At 44.7% G+C, this 20586-nt stretch overlaps 1 protein-coding gene across 3 annotated transcripts in view; it reads right to left on the bottom strand.

Moving 5' to 3' along the window:
* Positions 1–335: 335 nt before the first annotated feature.
* Positions 336–20586, bottom strand: part of sympk (symplekin) — a 46093-nt gene continuing 25842 nt past the window's right edge. For 2 of the 3 annotated variants that reach the window (XM_059640882.1, XM_059640884.1), the window contains 14 exons: positions 19593–19828; positions 17588–17669; positions 17363–17476; positions 15872–16019; positions 14371–14531; positions 13106–13214; positions 10925–11025; positions 9784–9874; positions 8835–8942; positions 7197–7384; positions 4730–4906; positions 3501–3590; positions 1954–2622; positions 336–1598 (listed from right to left, as the gene is read on the bottom strand). In XM_059640882.1, coding sequence (XP_059496865.1) covers positions 1293–1598; positions 1954–2622; positions 3501–3590; positions 4730–4906; positions 7197–7384; positions 8835–8942; positions 9784–9874; positions 10925–11025; positions 13106–13214; positions 14371–14531; positions 15872–16019; positions 17363–17476; positions 17588–17669; positions 19593–19828 — 2580 coding nt within the window. In that variant the 3' untranslated portion in view covers positions 336–1292. The remainder of the gene's footprint in view (positions 1599–1953; positions 2623–3500; positions 3591–4729; positions 4907–7196; positions 7385–8834; positions 8943–9783; positions 9875–10924; positions 11026–13105; positions 13215–14370; positions 14532–15871; positions 16020–17362; positions 17477–17587; positions 17670–19592; positions 19829–20586) is intronic. The other variant, XM_059640883.1, reaches the window with a different exon arrangement.

Raw genomic sequence — 20586 nt, 5'->3', positions numbered from 1 at the left:
GAGAACAGGCAAGACCTTGTTTGTGATGCTGGCCAGGGTGAAGAGCAGTGACAGGTTGCAGATTCCTGGAATTGAGAGAGGTGACAAACAAAGAGCAAGACCCCAGAATAGCAAAGAAAGCAGCATGACTCCACAGTGTGGTGGTCATGAAGTGTCACAGCAAGAATGGTGGGAATAGACCCAGGAGATGCAAGCAAACAGGGATAAAAAGAGCAAAGGTGATGCACAGTTGACTTATGTGAATTGACCAGGAATCCAGTATCAGTCTGACATACAGGCCCTCATGCATACAGACTGAATATTTTTCCATGTTCAAATAAAGACACTTACTTCCATTTTAAAATTCTAACCAACTCCAATCTTTTATTTGTTTCACATTCTTGAAGTTTCAGGTGTAAAATCAGCCTACACGCTAGACCCAGCTTGAACATAAAGTTAAACTCAAGCCAGCCACATTTACTCTAGCTTTTTATTTTTAAATATAAAACAGACAATATTTTCACAACAGTTTTAAAGGAAAGAGCCTAGGCCATTCTTGGGCCTTTTAGGGTCACACTAAAACAAGTCTGAACTAAACTGGTTATGAGTGCACAACAAATATCTTGAGATCCAGAGAGTAGCTGAACAGAGAGGACAAAGCGACGCTGCAGTACAACAGCAGGAAAGCAGGAGAAGCTGCTATGCATGCTCAATCCAGACACAGTCCCGACTTCAAGTTCGGCAAGGATCAGACATGGCCTCACATTCTACATCCAGTGGACATTCACCAAGAATCAGCCCAAAGGGTTATCCAACATGAAATTGATAACAGTCCCCAGGAACAGAAGTTAGCAGTCAAAGGGTTGCAGTTCAAAGTTCTTTCTGAAGGACTGAAGCCCATAACTGGAAGTGATACCCCAGGAGCAGTAAAAAGGCAGGAGGGGGGGGTCTGTGTGTGGGGGGGACAAGGGCTGCACTGTTGACACATCTGGCTGATGTGAACAATCTCTGGTCACCATCCGTACAAGAACAGGACCAGAAGATAATTCTCCCTCAACGAACACCCTAAAAAGACTGACTTCAGTACAGTCAGTCGGACCTTCCTAGGTTTCAAAAAAAAAGAGAACTTAAATTGGATCCTTGCATTAATTGAAGCCAAGGAGAAAAGGAAACAGCAGGTAAGACTGCACTTTCCCTTGAAGTGTACGGTTTCTGTTTATCCCTTTCAGCCAGGACTTGAATGCTATCCATGAGACAGCCAGGACAAGGCAACTTTACAAACACTAACGGCTGAAATCTCTGGTCGCATTTCTTTAGCTGCTTTTCCTCGAAGCAGATTTGCGTTTGGTGATGGGTTGCTGTGTGTCATTGACTACGGCCTGCTCCTTCTCTGGGTTTTCATCAACTTTTTCCTCAGACGCACCGCCCTCCGTTCCTTGCTCCATCGGTTCCTCTGGTGGGTTAGCAGGCTCGCTGGTGGGCGCCGGCTTCTCTGCCAGCATTGGCTCATCCCGGACGAGGATCACCTGCTCCGTGACGTCCCCGTGGTCCCGTGCTACCAGATGTCCCACTTGGTGGAGGACCGGCTGCTGACCATTGTGCTCCCTTGGGGCCGAGTCCTGTTTTGGAAGCAAAGAGCACCAATTACCTAGTCGCACAGTCAGCTTCAACAACCCCAAACCCTCACGAAAATCGGCATCACCCATCGGTGCACCCTCTCCCATCTGTCAGTAGCACAGTTCACACAGTACCCAGGAGCAATCCCCTACTCCGTGGCATGGGATGTATCCAAAACATTTGTGTTAAAAATTGCCTAGAAATGGACTGTGGCAACAAGGATGGGATGCAATATTCCCTCCGGATGAGATTTAAATAACCCCTTCAACAAAAATTACGTTGCACCACATTGCCAGGCTGTCTCACAGCCCAAGTACAGGCTTGAACTTAAATTGCTGCAACATGCCCTTTACGTACAGTATCCATGACAACCATCCCATGGGACGTCTCATCCAAAGGCATTGGCCCCTCCTCCTCTTCCTTCACATCGATGATGATTGTCGGATTCTCAGTCTCTCTGTTAACAGTTGTGTCAGAAACACTGCTGTTGGTTTCCATTGGCTCGTCCTTTGGTGCCAACATTACGGCTGCAGTCACTTGGCTCGGGACTGCCTGACTGGGTGCTGCCAATCCAGCCTGGGTGGGGGACTTGGAGGCTGCCTGGCTAGAAGGGCCTGGGACGATCAGGCTAGGAGGAGCTGGGATGGTTTTGACTGCGGGGGTTGGGGCGATCAAACTGGGAGGGGCCGGGGTAATCAGGCTCGGAGGTGCAGCGGTAGTCTGGGCTGGGGGAACCGGGACTATCAGGTTTGGAGGGGCCGGGACAGACTGGATTGAGGGAGAGGGGGCAGGGGTAATCTGATTCTGAGGAGGAGCAGGAGCAGTCTGAATTACAGGGGCAGGGGTCAGGGCAGTCAGGCTCGGAGGGGCCAGGGTGGTCTGCAGTGGGTGTAACTGGGCAGCCAGTTGCTGCTGCTTGAGTTTCTGCTCTTCCTCCAATTTTCTCTTCAAAGCTTTCTCCTGTGCCAGTCGCATGGTGATCAGATCCTTTTGGGCATGTGCAATCGTCAGATGTTGCACTTCCTCCTGTAACACATCAAGTAGCAACTCCAGATCAGGAAATCAACAAACTAATAGGGTTTCAAATGAATCCAGCAAACTTTATGGCTTTATTTTCTATCATCGACCCACAACAGAATTGTACAAACCCTGCAGTTTGGAAGCAGGTCATTCGGCCTATCGAGTTCACACTGACACTTTGAAAAGTATCCCACCCAAACCCACGCCCTACCCTATCCCTACATTTCCCATGGCTAATCGTCCTAGCCTGCATGTCTTTGGGCTGTAGGAGGAAACCAGAGCGCCTGGAGGAAGCCCACACAGACACAAGAAGAATGTGCAAAGTCCACACAGAGTCACCCAAGGGTGGAATTGAACCTCGGTCCCTGGCGCTGTGAAGCAGCAGTGTGTGCTACTGAGCCATCATGATACCCTAAAAATTAAACATCAGAGGAGGGCCAGTTAGTTGGATGGCTGGTGTGGTGCCAGTTCATCCAGCTTCACACTTTATTATCTTAGATTCTCCAGCATCTGCAGTTCCCATTATCTCTGAGTATACGGTTCGATCCCTGTTGTGGATGGGGCCAATTCTGGACCTGCTTTCTTGCCCAATTCATGGTGGAGGTTGTCTCATGTGGGTCATTGAAGGTAGATTTCAAACAACCAGCTCTCTGTTCAGCCCACCCCTCAAAGAACCCACAAATTACACTCAAATTATACTTATACAAATAATGCTTTCCAGCTCTTACAAAACTTTGGAAAACTGATAAAATACAGCATGGTTTAAGTAACATCACTTAGTAGATTATAAATCATAGGACCTCGCAGAGACAGGATTATAACCTCTGTTTTCAGTTAACTATTTCAGAGAGTTCATGACCGAGAAATAATGTACAACGCCCTACCTCACCCGCTGGCTTTGGCTCCACGACCTCCACATCTGGCTTCAAGTTGGCCTCCAGCACAGTCATTATTGACTTTGGAATATGATTTTGCTGCAAATTAAATTGACATAAAATTAGTGGAATATGTTGTGCCTGACAGCAGAGCTTAAGTAACCATTGAACCGCATGACTCTGTGGCTGACCAGTTTAATTAAGTTTAGTTCTTTCATGGCATATGGGCTTTGCTGGCAAGGTTAGCATTTGTTGCTCATCCCCAATTGCCCCTTAAACTATCTGGCTTTTAAAGGACAATTGAGAGATAAACCTACTGCTGTAGATCTGGAGTCACATGTAGGCCAGACTGGGTAAGGATGGCAGATTTCCTTCCCTTAAGGAATTGGATGGCTGTTTACCACAATAAGTAATGGTTTCATGCTCACCATCACTGCAACTATCTTTCAACTTCAGATTAGCTACGCAATTAGATGAGTTGTGAGATAACGGAAGCTGATGAAAGAATTGATAGAGGTGAACATGATTACAGGGTTAGATAAGGTGGGCAAAGAAACCAGTTCTCATCAGCTGATGCTACAAGAACATGGGGATATGGATTCAAGGTTTTGGATTGAAGGTACAGAGGGATCTGAGGAAGAACTTGCTTTCGTAGCAAGTGGTAATGACCTGGAACAAAGTCTCCACAAGGGAGAAGGAAGTGGAGACAATCAACAATTTCAAAGAGAAACTCGAGGGAAAATAAAACTTACAGGGTGATGAGGTTACAGCTGTGGGAAACAGAACAGATTGCTCTAGAGTGCCAACACAGACACAATGGGCATAATGGCCTCATCCTGTGCTGTGCTCAGAGATAATGGGAACTGCAGATGCTGGAGAATCCAAGATAACAAAGTGTGGGGCTGGATGAACACAGCAAGCCAAGCAGCATCTCAGGAGCACAAAAGCTGACGTTTCGGGCCTAAACCCTCTCTGAAGAAGGGTCTAGGCCCGAAACATCAGCTTTTGTGCTCCTGAGATGCTGCTTGGCTTGCTGCGTTCATCCAGCGCTGTAATGGATTTATGAGCTCCATCGGCAGTACAGGGTCACACCAATCCTGCTGGCAAATGAACAAGGGAACTCTGAACGTTTAGGTACAAGGGTGATTCCTTTGGCGGAATCGGGGTGGGTGGGTGTGTAACTGGGGGAGGATGTACTTTAAAATCTTTTTGATGGTAGGAAAGTAGTTTCTATACACCTGGTGCGGTGTGAAAGAACGGACGTGTGTCAAGAGTGGCTCACGAAGCTCCGGGCACTTCTCGAAAACATTGGCGAGTTGAGCAGGTGGAAGTTGCAGTAGCACTTGGAAGGACTGAGGTTTTGTTCGCTGGCAGCACTTAATGAAGCCTTCCCAGACTTTGGGGTATTTCCAAACCTGCAGCAGCACAATTAAGAGCAAATTCATTAGCAACAGCAGTCCGCCAAGAAGGAGCACCTCGACCACCAGAATCATAGCTCACCAACTGTATTGCTGAGATTTCAGTCAGTTCCCTCTCTGGGGATGGACTCCCAGGCTAATTACCAGCCTGTTGAATTGTATAGTGAACACTTCTTCTGGTCAACATGCCCTGGAATGTATATGGAACTCAGAGCTACTGGCCAAGACGGAGGGCCAGGACCTACGGCACTGCAAGATCTCCTCCGCCAGCAACAGAAATCATGTTATATGCAGAGTATCATTCCTACTCAACCATCAAACACTGCAAACAGAAGTAGAATACAAGGATGTCCATCTCCCTTGGTTCCTCAAATGGTACTCAAGTGGTACCAAATGGGCTAGATCGAAGTAAGTAAAGCACTCTTTACTTTGAGCTATTACACTTTTCCAGGTAATCTTCAAACAAGATTCCAGCGAAGAAAGCAGACAGAACTACCTGATCAGTCCCCCAAGCTGGTTCTCTCTGACGATTCCTATTCAGATGCCACACCATGCTAACTCGGAAATATACTGCAGGCCCTTCATTGTTCAACTCCAAACACCTGGAGTGTGCTACCTCAAAAGGATGATGAGAGTAACTTCACTACACTGACAGCAGTTCAGGGAGAACCTCATCTTTGAAATGGTGGTAAAAATACCGATTAGCAATTATAATCTAAAGCTGAACCAATAAACATCTGCATATAGAGTTAGGGTTAGGGAAACTATTAGAAAAAGTTCTAAGGGAAAGAATTAATCAGAATTGAACATTAATGATCTAGAAGTGAATGTAGGAGATGTGATCTGTAAGATGACAAGATGATATGGTAAAGAGTGAGGAGGAACGCCTTAGACTACAAGATAGATAGATGGATTGGTCAGATGCGCTGACATATGGACAGTAACAAATGGAATTTAGTTCTGAAAAATATAAGCTGATGCACTTTGGAAGGACTAAATTGAGAAGTGAGTATGTATAAAATAGTAGGACCCTCGGAAGTATAAAGCTTGAGACAGAGTTGTCTGTGCATGTCGACAGATCTTTAAAGGCAGCAGGACAGGTAGATAAGATTGTTAATGAGGCACATGAGCTACTTGCTTGTATTAGTTGAGGCAGGGAGATCCCCCCCAACAAGATCAGGATCTGGGATCAGGGCTTCCCAAGTGTGGTCACTAACTCAAGTAGGGCTATCAGTCAAAACGCTGATTAAGCATGTGTTCCGAGGCAGCAACTGCTGCTTTGTGGAGCTTGAACTCAGTGCCAAATGCTTTCCCCTCTCCTCGACACTCTCAGCCCCTCACCTACCCTCTCAACAAACACTATTACATGGTTTCACATACGACCCCTATCCGTCACTGTCATGAGTCTCTTACCCCTTCACCTACATACGAGCAAGATGCCCATTATCTCTTTAAAAACTATGATGATTTAAAGGGACCCACACAGCTGTTAGCACTGGTCAGAGATCCACAACAGCCATTGCTGCTTGAAGTGGGTCTCTCAACCACAAAATTTCAGATAACAATCCCACCGGCCATCATGACCCATATCAGGAAGCACTTCTCTACATCTTTCTGGAGAATTCGAAAGATTCAGCACCCTCTGCCTGAAGAAATTCCTTCCCCTTTCAGTCCTAAATGGCTCACCTCTTTATCGGAGACGGTGTGACCTGGTTCAAGACCCACCAGTCAGTCCTTCTTGCACATACCCCATCACATCCTGCGAGAATTGTGTGCATGTGTCAGGTCCAAAACACCCGATTCTTGAACGGTTTTAAAAGCTATACTTTCAAGGTTATTATAAAATGAACATTGCTGGACTAAAACACGGCCGTCACTGCTTACATGATGCAAACTGACTACAAATTTCGAAAAGTTCTAATTAGCAGGCACTAGGTAAAGCTTAGACATTACCATCCTGCAATCTCACACCTACACATTGCAGCACTCTGAAAGCTTGTGATTTCAAATAAACCTTTTGGAATATAACCCGGTGTTGTGTGACTTCTAACCTAGAGAACATAGGCCCAGACTCCTTAATCTCACTGACTATTCGCTCCATTCTTCTGGAAGCAATCCTGCTTTTAGCAGGAGACTCCGTTGTGATTCTGGCCATGAGTTCATTGCTGTAGTTTATTAAGGCTCTCTATAAAAACATTCCTATATTCAGTTTGCTGTCATTTGCATTGGTTGATGTTAACACTTGTTCGGCATCATCTGCCACACCTTCCCTGTCTTTTTTTTTTACCTGTTTCATTATCAGCCGAGATAGGATATTCATGACAAAACCCCCAAGACGGGGATACATTGTCAGCGACTGAATGACTGTCCGCATCAGTAACATGGGGAGTGGGCTCTGTTCCATCAGCTGTTGCATCACAACAGCAAGAACCTCCGATGTGTACACATTCCTCTCTGCGAAGCACAGGTTCGTCGCTTTAAAGAAGAAAGTTTTAAAACATCAAGCCAAGCAAATGAATTCCAAAACTAAGTTTTAACAATGTGCATTTATGTAACACCTTTAACACAGCAAAACATCCCAAAGTGCTTTACAAAATTTCACACTGTACCCACAAAAGGATTTAAGATAGGCAAAATAAGACTTGATTAAAAATACAGATGTTAGAAGCATCTTATAAGGCAGAGGGATTTTAGGATGAAATTCATCAACTTAAGGCCCAGGCCACTGAAGTCACTGCCACCATATTCATCTCTGTAACCAACTCAAAGTCATAGAGTCATACAGCACAGAAACAGACCTTTCGGTCCAACTTGTCCATGCCAACGAAGTTTCCCAAACTAAACTAGTCCCATTTGTCAGCATTTGGCCCATATCTCTCTAAACGCTTCCTATTCATGTACCCATCCAGGTGCCTTTTAAATGCTGTAATTTTATCAACCTCCGCCACTTCCTCTGGCAGCCCATTCTATTTACGCACCACCACCTTTTCCAGGCCTCTAACGGGCATGGAAAAAAAGTTTTCCCTTAAGGCCCTTTTAAATCTTTCTCCTCTCACCTGAAGCCATGCCCTCTAGTTATAGACTCCCCTACCCTAGGGAAAAGACCTTGGCTATTTACCCTATCCATATCCCTCATGATTTCATAAATCTCTGTAGGGACACCCCTCAGCCTCCAACACTCCAACTCATTGGTATGCCTTGAAACATTAAGTGAAGACATGGCAGGCCATTCTGCAACTTTAAAATTAGGAGAAACAGTAATGTCACTAGTCTAGTAAAAGGAGAGTTCCAGGCCAAAGGGTTCATATCGAATCTTGTCAGCTGGTCAAATTTAATGAATCAATAAATAAATCTGCTACAACTATCATTTGTAAAACAATGGACATCCAGTTCACTCATGACTTTTAGGGAAGAAAATAATCTGACAATGTGACCTGGTCTGGTCAGTGTATCGATCCAGGCCCACAGCAATGTGGGTGAATGTGAACTGCCCTCTCCCCCTGTAATGGCCCAGCAAGCCATTTAGTGCAAGCTAACTGAGGATGGGTAACAAATGCCCCACAAGAATAGAAAACAACAAACCAGCAGCTTTCGTGATCATGTCTTTTACTGCTAACCAGATTTTAGTTAAACTCAGTTTCTGATGGAGTAATGGGATGGGCAACGAACAGAGGCCTTGCCAGCAACAGTCACATCCCAAAGAACAGAGAGAAAGATCTCCTCTCGGGATCTCTCTTCCTACAACTCTCAGACTTTGAAAAGCCAAGCATGCTGTCATTTACCTAACACCCCTCTGAATTACCTTTATCAATTATGACAATATCCAGCCTGGATAGTTTGTAAAGGGCCCAAGTTCTTTCCTGTGGCTGTGCAGTCAGTGGGTGATAGAGGGGCAAGTAAAGGGAAATTTGTAAATATCGATTACCTTTAATTATGGACTTCATGTCACATTTGGTGGAGTCAATGTTGTGCAGGGCTATTAGCAGGTCACCTGGAGTCAGAGGTGAAATTGCCGCTGACACACCTTCACCTACTGAGAAATGAAACCAATTATTTCACATTGAGTGCGCAATATTTGTAAAATAATGAAACAAGAACCAAATCACTTCCTCAGTTACATCTCACTGTCACGAAATAATATTTTATTTCCTTTCCTGCAGACCCTCAATATTTATGTAGGGTGAAATTACTGTCCAATCCCCTCCAGCCCCCTGCAAAGTTAATATCATGCAGCAATACTGGGAGGGAGACACTGTAATATTCCAGACTTGGGTTCACCAGACCGAATCCTGAGACAGAATTATCTGATGAGTAAAGATTTAGGAGACAGGGCCTAAAAATTCTCTACAGCTTACAAAATAAGACATAACATCATCAACACACAAAATTCTTATAGGCCTCAACAAAGTAGACGTTTTTTGTCCGGTGAGGGAATGTCTAGAGCTAGGGGGTGACAACAATAGGATAACGGACTGATTTGCGGGGCCATTTCTTCACCAGGAAGTGGTAAATCTTTGAAATTTTCCACCCCAGGGAAGTATGAAAGCTCAGACTATTCAAGCAGAGGTCAAGTGATATCTAGGTATCAAGGGATATGGGGTAGTGTGGGAAAATGGTGCTGAGGTAGATCTGTCATGATCTAGTTGAGTGATAGAGCTGACTCGAAGGGCCTACGCCTGCTCTTATTTACATTCCAACTTTCAGGCACAACCACGCAACTGAGAAAGGAACGTTTCTGAGACAGGTTATTCTCTGATAACCTTTCGCCTACAGTAACATTCCTGACTGATACAAGTCCGCTCCGGTATGATTTCCGTTGTTGCACAGATTCCACCCTCCCTCCCTGCCCTAGTGTAAATGACAGCATGACTCACCGTGTGTGGTCCCCAGGAGCCGGTTAAAAACCTCCTTCACCACAATAGGATTGAGTTTAATCAATTTGGGCAGTGCCTGGGTTACTTCTTTCTGTGGAAGACAGCCAGTGCAGAGATATTAATTAGATAAAAACATTCTTCAGGGCCATACCATACAAACTTTACACTCCAGTCCTGCTGCTCCCTTCAGTTTTTGATAAAGTGGGCATTTTCCTTTGGTTGACGGGGAAGGGCTGGATTTGCTTCAGCCTCTGTTTAAAAGATTTAGTGGTTAGATACGTCATGCAGCGTGATGCCTCATCATATAAACTCAGGAGGTTCCAGGCCACAAGGCACCCAGTTTGTTACTCACAGCTGGAGAGCAGCAGCACTGTCCCTGTCATAGTTTGGTGATGCCGGACAGGCCTCCTATCTCTGATCAGCACCCAATGCCTCCAGTCTGACAAAATCAAACAGTGAGACTGTCACAGACATCAACCTGCTGACCATGCAGAGTCTGGGTAGAGAAAGGCGATGAGGGCGAGTAAATTAGAGAGGATGGGAAAAGAGGTCAACAAAAGCCATAACAATCTCCATGAGGCCCAAATATTTAAGAAGCAGCGAGCAGAACAGATAAATCAAGAATAAGGAGACACCACTATCAAGTGTTCGACAGCTCCCTCCGTCCCAGGGTCTCTCTATTTTTCATGTAGTAACCTCATTAACCGAAGAACAGTCATTGCCCTACTTGCACCAATATATCCCTTAGGACACAGCAAGGAGGGAGGCCCCCAAAAAAAAAACCTCAGCCAAACCAAGGGATTGAACCTGTGCTGTTGGCATTACTCTCCACCTCTCATGAACCAGCTAGGAGAAATCAGCAGCCTGTCACTGAGTCAGGGAAAGAAGTCTCACCTGGCATCCAACAAAAACCCAGTCGCTCGCACTTTGTCAAGCTTGGAAACCCTCCCACAGCCAGTCAAATCCCAAAACCCCACGAGTGGCAGGATTTATTTTCTCACCCCAACAAAACATCTCGTACCCCCTGACTCTACCCCGTTAGGGACAGGATAGAAATCATCCCCTCTCTACTCAACACTACTGCCTAACAACGCAAAGACAACATCAGAAGCAGTTATTTTACACTGACTTGATTCATTACCTTCTCGAGGCCATTAAGCACTGGGATCAGGAAGCGGACATCTGGGACCCTCTTGTGGTAGAGATCGCGAACTCGTTTTACGAGCTCAGGTGATGGAGGAACTGGAATTATACAGAATCATTATAATAACAACATGCACGCCTCTCAACCCTGAATTCTAGTTGATGGAAGAAGACAACAAGTATGTTGGTAAGCAAAGTAGCCTCAAAATCCTGTCTCAGATTCAGGTAAGTTGACTGGCAAGGAACTTGGATCAAAGGTACTATTGAACCAGTATGCCAAAACTTAAAGGCTGCAAAATTCCATTGGTAACAGAATTTAAAGAGAATCCAGTTCTCTGTCATTGCAAGGCTGGCATTTGTTGGTTCTCCGTAGTTGTTCCTGAATTGAGTGGGCTCTCTAGGCAATAATCAATTAAAAGTTAATCACATTTCTGTGGGTCGGGAGTCACACATAGGCCAGACCAGGTAAGGAGAGCAGACTTCTTTCCTTCAAGGACAACAGTGAACGAGATGGGCTTTCGCAACAAAACTAGGAATTGCAGCATCTGTGGGGAGAACAGAGTTACCACTGAGTCCGGTGACTGGACTCAAAAAGTTAATTCTACTTTCTCCTCGTACATGCTGCCACACCTGCTCGAAATTCCAGATATTTCATTGAATTCAAATTTTACCACCTGCAATGTTGGGGTTGAATTTATGTCCCCAAAGCATTAGCCTGGGTCTCTGGATCACTGGTTCTTTAACATTACCACCAACCCCCTCAATCATCATGAAGACCTAAACACTTCACTAATGTCCTTCAGAGAGGAAATCCTCTTCCTGACAAGTCTGTCCTAAGTGTGGCTTTATTCCCACATACAGTTGGTTTTTAGTGCTCTTAAGGGATTGGAGGTAGGCACAGTTCTTCCACATTCTAGGCATAAACAATAAATAAAATACACATTTCCCAAGTACTAAAACATCCTCTTCTTTCAAGAACTAAAGATGGAACAGGATGTTTCCACAGATTCATCTGAACTCTGCTTGGTTCATCAACAGCACAAACTAGGGCTGTGTACCTGGGAAATCCGACAGGATAATAGCACAGTCAGATTACGGCTTGCACCAGAAGGTTAGAGCCAAGACTTTCAGAAAAGATGTTATGAAACACTTTCCCCATACAAAGATATTTAGAATTCCCTTCTGCCAGTGGCTTTTGATACTAGACTAATTGTTAGTTATAAACCAGAGACTGATAAGGTCCTTGGCCAACAAAAATCTAAGAGAGTTAGGCATGGGTTGGCTAATATCTTAAACAAATGGAACACAGCAAGCCGCCACTTAACATCAACTCACTCAACACTGTGGAGTAGTTTAAAATCCATTCTGAATTGCCGATTTCAGTGCAACATTATTCGATACAAACTTCCTGATCTGTGGCCTGCTTGCACCCATGACCATTCCCCTGGGACTTCTACCTTACCCTCAATCCTTCTTCCTCTGCTACTGCCCTTGGCTCCTGCCCTTGCCCTCAGACCTGCATCTTTCATTTGCTCCCAACCACAAAATGAATCCTGGACTAACCTGCCAACACATGTGCCCTGGCTTCTGTTTTCTCTCTCGCTGCCTTGGTCCTCACTCCCCTTCTGAACTGCCAAAGTCATCCTGACCTCCATCTAGTGGCAGGTGGAGGTCAGCGCTGATAGTTCTTGACTGCACCAACAAACTTCAGTTACTAAATGGAAACTGATCAATTTAATAACTGTAGAGTGAACGTCCTGTACATTGTATTATTTTTACATTGAACAATGCACTTCCATTTGCAAACTATTTCAGCTAGGAATACCGAGTGCAATCCATGTATGGTACGGTAATTCAACTTGTACATTTGTTTTCCAGGAGAGAAATATTCAAAGAGACCCAAAATCAGTACAAACAAGCCAGGTCAAAGGGGCCTTCTTCTAAGCTGTATGACTCTATGATACTATTACTGAGGTTATAACATTGCTTCTTATGAAAATCTACAATTCACTTTAAAGTCACGATTCTCAGGAATGCAACCATAACTTTAAGCGAGGACTTGCTGTATTTCAAGCAGCATTACTGCACTGTTAAAACCCGACAGAAAATGAAATTGTATGATGTGGACAAACTACTGAAATTGATACAGGCAGAGAGCAACACAAGGCTCCAAGGTTACCTTTGTCTGTCAAGATGTGTAGGCAACGAGTCACAAGGGTTTCTGCTCCTTTTGGACAGTTCTCCACTAACAGAAGCAGCTCAGGCGAGTTCATTCCCATCCCTCGGATCTGAAGCAACGGGGAAGAAAGGTTACAAAACAAGCATGGACAAATGTTCTTCAGGAGTCTCTTTTCTTACTGTATTACAGCATCAAATACAGTAAACAACTGCCAGCAAAACACATGATAGAAAATGAGGCAGAGCCAATAGGCAGGGATCAAGCAACCTGGGAAGGGACCTAAGCTGCCTTCAAGCTAGCTATGCAACAAATTGCCCTGTAAAAAGAATACCAAGCTTTCTGCAACCACTGATTATCACAAAGCTTCCTAACCAATGAAGACATTGTGGGTTGCAGTCCTGCTCCTGACACTCGAACACAATTTAGACTGACACATAACACAATACTGAAGGGCTGTTGAGTATGGAAGGTTTGAATTATAAAGAAAGGTGGACAGGCTGGGGCTTTTCCACTGGAACATAGGAGGTCGAGGGGTGATCTTACAGGAGTTTATGAAATCATAAAGGGTATATTGAGAGGACTAATGGTAGGTGTTTTTTCCCTAGGATGGGGGATTTCAAGTCTGGGGACATATTTTTAAGGTGAGAGGAGAGAGATTTAAAAAAAAAAATGAGGGGGCAAACTTTTTTTTAAAAAACAAAAAACGAAGGGTGGTTTGCATGTAGAACGTCCCTCCTGAAGAAGTGGTAGATGTGGGTACAGTTACAACATTTAGAAGACATTTTGGATAAGTATGTGAATAGGAAAGATTTGGAGGGATATGGGCCAGCAGGAGGCAGGTGGGACCATGGGATTACGTTCAGTACAGACTGGTTGGACCGAAGCATCAGTTTCTGTGCTGTATGACAATGACAACAAGGTGATTTTGGCCAAGCTTTTGTTATTCGTTGGATGTGAATGGTAGCCTGAGCCAGTGCAGGAACTGAAGCTGTCAGCCTCCCTCTGCGTCATAAATTAGCTGACTCAGCTAACCAACTCTGAGGGATAGTCAGGGCACTGAGAAGAATGTCCTTCCCCTCTTCAAAATAATGCCATGAGACTTTTGCATGCATCTGTCAGAGATGGACCCATTTAAAAATTACCTCTGCCAGTGCAACATCCCCACACTAGGGCACTGGAAATGTCAGCAAGCTTATGGGTTGAAGCAGCAACCTGCTGACTGAAAAACCCCAGCCGACCAGCCCAGGGGCCTCGCGTTTCCTTACCGGCTGCTCGATGACACGCAACACTGTGCGCTTAATATCAGCAATGGCCTCCGTGTAGACAGCAGCTAATTCATGAATAAGTTTGTGGTTCTGGGGAAGCAGAGCAAGGTACAGGTAAAGACACTGTTTCACCATCTCCTCCGTCCAAGGGGCTGCCACCTCTGTCAGTCAAAGGAATTTTTTTTTAAGCTTTAAATTACAGACTTAAAATAAAAACCAGACGTCATTCAGCCATGTTCCCAACTCAGCAGATCCACACAGAATATCTATTCAGCCAGCTAACTAACATCCCACCAGATGTGGGTGTCACTGGATAAGGCCAGCACTTGGTGCCAAACCCCAATTGCCTTCATGTGGTTTGCTGGGCTATTTCAAAAGGTGGTTGATTGTCACCCATATTGCTGTTGGTCTGGAGAAACATGTAGGACAGACTGGGTAAGAACTGCAGATTGCCTTCCCTAAAAGAACATTAGTGAACCAGGTGGGTTTTTTATGAAAATTCATAATAGTTTCATGGCCACAGAATCATAGACTCACTACAGTGTGAAAGCAGGCCATTCAGTCTGTCAAGTCCACACCAACCCTCTGAAGAGCATCCCATCCCCCTTTATCCTATTCATGTAACCCTGCACTTCTCATGGTTAATTCACTTAGCCTGCTCTTTCCTGGACACTATGGGCAATTTAACACGGCCAATCCTGCACAACTTTGGACTGTGGGATGAAATTGGAGCAGATGGAAGAAACTCCTTTATTTCAATTCCAGATTGATTAGTTGAATTTAAAATTTTACTAGCTTCTGCTCTGGAGTTTGAACCAGTGTCCTCAAAGCATTAGCCTGGTCTAGTGGATAACTAGTCCAAGGACATTATTTCTACACCATGCCCTAAATATAACATTCACTCATGATATGCCCCACAATACAGTCAATTCAAACCCAATCCAGCTCACCAACACCACGTTCAGACAAACTTGTGGCTAGACAGCCAACCCACACTTATCCGTGCACAGGGGAAGTGAAAGACTAGGGGTACTGTCACTAGGTGATATTCTGGGGACACGGATTCATGGTAAATGGTGGAACTTGAATTCAACAAAAATCTGAAAGTAACAATCACGAGACCACTATTGACTGCCTGAAAATACTCACCTCGGGAATTCCCTCCCTAATAACATTGAGGTTCAACCCGCAGCAGGTGGACTGCAACATCTCACCACGATCACCTCAAGAATGAATAAAAATAACTGGTTCACTAATGTCCTTTAAAGGAAAGAAACTCATGCCCTGATCTACATGAGACTTCAGACCCCCAGCATTGTGGTGGACTCCTAAGTGCCCTCTGGGCAATTAGGAATAGGCAATAAACACTGGCCTAGCCAACACTGACCACATCCATGAATAAGAAAAACACAGTGAACACATACTGAAATTTGAGTCCCAACGAACTAGCCAGCCAATGGATACTGCCCGAAAGGCACACGGCCACGTATAGAACTCTTACCGGTGTCCTTGTCAGCCCCGAAGAGGATGGACGGGGGGTTAGGATGAACCAGCAGCTGCAAGTAATTCAGGGCAAACTTCTCGATGTAGTCACGTAGTTGCTCCTTGTCATACATTCTTTTGATAAACATCAGCGCCTGGGAGCGGACCTAAAAAGAAGCCCGGACAGTGAACATGCTGGCAGGAGGCAGCCTAGTTTCCATTTTAATGCCTGCATTTTACACCGATGGCTCCCAAAGGTCCACTGGGTCATTGCACTCTAGCTGGGAGTCCTATAGGTCAAGAGGATCCCAGTGTTAATGTCCATTTGTTGCTCCTCAGTCTTTCTCAGATGCTGTAGCAATCATGGCTACAACTGGCCTTTACCGCCTAGTAACCCATGGAGGCTAACAGAAAGTTTGCATTTGTAGGATGCCTTTAACAGCCCTTGGGACAAGACAAAGGGCTATTGTCAAAGTGCAATTGCTGTTGCAATATGGCATAGTGTGCATACGTCATGCCAGAAAACAACAATGTGATAACAAGATAACGGGTTTCTTTAAACATTGGTTGAGGGATGTATATTAGCCAGGACAGCAGGGGAAAGCTACCTAAGACTTTTCGTCAACCACCAGCACAGTGGCTTAATGGTTAGCACTGCTCCTGACAGCACCAGGGACCTGGGTTTGATTCTAGCCTCAGGCAACTTGTCTGTGCGGAGTATGCATATTCTCCCCACGTCTGCATGGGTTTCCCCCAGGTGCTTTGGGTTCCTCCCACAGTCCAAAGATTGCAGGTTAGGTGGACTACCCTTGCCAAATTGCCTATGGTGTCCAGAAATGTGCAGAATAGGTGGATCAGCCATGGAAAATGCAGGGTGACAGGAATAGAGAAGGCAGGGTGGGGTGTCTGGATGGGACGTTCTTCGGAGGATCAGTACGGACTTGATGGGTTGAATGCCCTGCTTGCACAGTATAGGGATTTTACAATTCTATCCTATTAAAATGCCATCATATCTGTCATATCCATTCTAGAGGGAAGACAGAATCACAGCTGAACAGAAAGGCTGCATGTCTCATAGTGCAGAGCAGTAATGCATTCAGTGTCAATTTAGATTGATGTCCTCCACTCTTGTGGTGGGTCTTGAAAACCACAGCCAGATCTGGAGGTGAGAGTGAGCCTCAGCTCTTGACACTCAACAGACATAAGCCCAGTTTCTATGTCGAATTAGCCAACATTTCCAAAGTAGCAGGAGGGTGAACATCTGACTTTGTCAATTTAGGAAGCAGCAAGTCCACCACGAGATTGTTATTACTGAATGGTGTGGAATGGAGGGGAGTGGACACAGAGCAGCTGCCCAGCAGAAGTCTGAGCCTTAGGGACTAAGGGAAGGCAGTGCTGGGGTGCAGGGGGAGACAGACAGAGAGATGGAAATGGTGGCTAATTGAATTCAAGATGAGAACTGGATTGGGGGTACTCTGTTCTAGCAGGATAGTTACGTTTGTCTCTTTACCTTATCCTTCTCATGAGAGCTCAAGTCAAGCAGCACATGGAGGTACTGCAGCTGCTTTGAAGGCCTCTTGAAGATCAGATCCCTTAGTGTCGACATTCCAAGGTAGATGCGAGTCTGCAAGAAACATGAGAGAGGATCATCATACGCACTTTGTAACTGATGAAAGAATAAAATGACACAGAAGACAGCACTGGAGAAGATCCATGCCAGTATCCTGATGCCTACCTTATCCTCACAGTACCGGCGAATCACCTCTAATGCACTATCAGTTATACAAGGAGCTTCTAGGACCAGCTTGGTAAAAAGCCTAATGGAGGAAGATCGGCAGTCAGCAACAAAATCAGAGATTACAACAACAAAAAAGCCTTGCAGGAATTGGAAAGCATACATCCATAATACATCCTCGCTGATATCAAGGATAAGAGATAATGGGAACTGCAGATGTTGGAGAATCCGAGACAACAAGGTGTAGAGCTGGACGAACACAGCAGGCCAAGCAGCGTTCCTGTTCCGAAGATGCTGCTTGGCCTGTTGTGTTCATCCAGCTCTACACCTTGTTACCGCTGATATGAAGGATCTGTTATTGCATTCGTGGCACATGAACAGACTGGAATGAATGGAGGGTGAAAACAACAGCTTGTATTTGTATAGCATTATTAAATAACAGAAAAGGCACCAAAACACTTTGCATAAATATTATCCCACAAAATTTGCACTGATCCACACATGGAAACACAACAGGTGTCATGGACCAGACCAGACCAAACCCCCTCACAAAAATATATTAAGATATCTTTAAAATAAGAATGCAGAGTTAAGGTCTACGCTAAGTGTAAGACATTGCGTTCCAACTACCAGGCTTGAAGTAAAACACACTTTTTCGTATTCTATAGTTAAAATATAAGAAAAACAAAAAAATAGAATAATTAGCTCTATTGATAAATTTAACAGATTATTTTATTAGTGGAAAGTAACCATTCCAATATAGTAACAGCCCACAAACACACCCTTGACAAAGGCAAATGTAAGAAAATAGATAATCTCACAAGGAATTCGATGTTGACAGCAGAGGTGTGTGTGTGTGTGTGTGTGTGTGTGTGTGTGTGTGTGTGTGTGTGTGGGGGGGGGGGGGGGGGGGGGGGGGGGGCGGCAGGCGAGTGGAGAGGGGTGAGGGCAAGCGGCACTGCAGCTTCCAAATTAGCTTCAAATCCCCCGCAACTGCTACTGAAAAATAAACTAAAAATCCTGACTCTGAGGGAGCTTGATCTATCCAATCAGGCAGAGGTTTACACAAAGGCAGAGTTTTGAATGAACTCAGGGTTTCTGAAGAGGCAGGTCAGCCAAGACAGCAGGACTAAATTCTGGATGTTGTGATCCACTCCATAACTAAATAATCTAATATTCACAGCTGTCTGGAATAAATGACCAATAAGACCCTGGGCAAACACCATGAACCAGATGGGCTTTGGTGTGCATGTCCACCAGGCCCTTAAGGTAGTAGGCCAGGTAGATAAAGTGGTTAACAAGATATATGGGATACTTGCCTTTATTAGCCATGGCACAGACGTTAAGAGTGGGGGCAGGAGTACACTGGAACTATATGAAACACTGAACAGACCACAGTTAAGACTATTGCATTATGGCACCCGCATTATAAGAAGGATGTGTGTGCAGAGGACATTTACCAAGATTTTGCCTCGGCTGCAGAGTTTTAGTTCTGAAGAGAGATTGGGTAGAATGGAGTTGTTTTCCTCAGAGCAGAGGAGACTAAGATTGAGATGTGTAAAAATATGCATGCCACAGATGGGAAAAATAACTTTTCTCCCAGAGAAGAATCAATGACTGGGGGCACATAGACTGAAAGTTTAAAGGGGATGACAGAGCTTTTTTTTTCCAATCTAGAAAGTGGTGAGAAACAGGAACTCTCCACCTGCAAGGGTGGTAGAGGCAGAAATCCGCACATGATGTAAGTATTATCTGCACATACAAGGTCGAGGCATACTAGGCCATGGGCAAAGTGCTGGAAAATGGGATCAGAATGGATGGGCCAAAGGGTTTTTTTTTGGCTGTGCTGTACGCCTTTATGACACTATACAGGCTCATTCAAGAAAAATGGTCATTTTGGTGAGGTATAACAGAGAACCTATCCCAGTAAGATTCCTATGGAAAAATAATCAGCAAATTTTGATTACAGATGATAAGCGTAGGTTCTATCAGTACAATTACTGACCCATCCTTTTGGTCTGGTTTCTCCTGCAGCCCTGATAGTAAGCTGGTCAAACATTCATCGTAATTCTCCAGATTGCCATTGGGCCACTTTTCAAGGTACAGGTTGTACTCTTGGTAAAGCCAAGCAAAAGCAAGGTCGACACGGTTCCGGATGTCCTCCAGGATAAAATCCATCATCTTGCCTTTCAACTTCCCATCAAACTGCGTCACGAGACGGGCAAGAATCTTCACACGAATCTGGAATTGAAAAATGGAACAGTCAGAAAATAGTAATATAAACAGCGGAGAACCTGACCAGGGAGGACAATCTAAGTGTGTCTAACGATCCAACTGCTGCAGTTTATCACACCCGATACAAAATCGTGAGGGGCACAGATAGGTGGAATAGCCAAGGTCTTTATCCCGGAGTAGGAGAGCTCAAAACTAGAGGGCATAGGTTTAAGATGAGAGGAGAAAGATTTAGAAGGAACCAAGGGGCAACATTTTCACACACAGAGTGGTGCCTGTATGGAATGGCTGCCAGAGGAGATGGAGGAGGCTGGTACAATAACAGCATTTAAAAAGGAACTTGGATGGGTATTGTGAATATGAAGGCTTAAAGGGGGATGGGCCAAATGCTGGCAAACGGGACTAGATTAATTTAGGATAGTTGGTCAGCATGGATGAGTAGGACCAACGAGTTTGTTTCAACTGTACAACTCTATGGTTCCATGGCTCAATAACTTCAAACCTATGTCTGATGTACCACCTGAATTCAACCAGAATTTTGAACATTTTTTAAACTATTATTGCCTACACTAAAGTGGCCTGGAAGATCCATAAGCGTTTCTCACTCTCTCTCTCCATAAAGCTACTTACCTGCATTATCCGATTTAAAGTAAATTCTCCATCTTTAACCTCATTAAAGAATCTACAGGACAAAAAGTCATGCTGTTGAAAATACTCCACAGAAGCCTCACCTCATCCTGCCATAGCACATCCACCTCTTACATGTA

This window comes from Stegostoma tigrinum, chromosome 39 (assembly GCF_030684315.1).
Source record: "Stegostoma tigrinum isolate sSteTig4 chromosome 39, sSteTig4.hap1, whole genome shotgun sequence".
In the NCBI taxonomy this organism is placed as follows: Eukaryota; Metazoa; Chordata; class Chondrichthyes; order Orectolobiformes; family Stegostomatidae; genus Stegostoma; species Stegostoma tigrinum.
The sequence above is the reverse complement of the archived record's forward strand: the minus strand, read 5'-3'. Positions and strand labels throughout refer to the sequence as shown.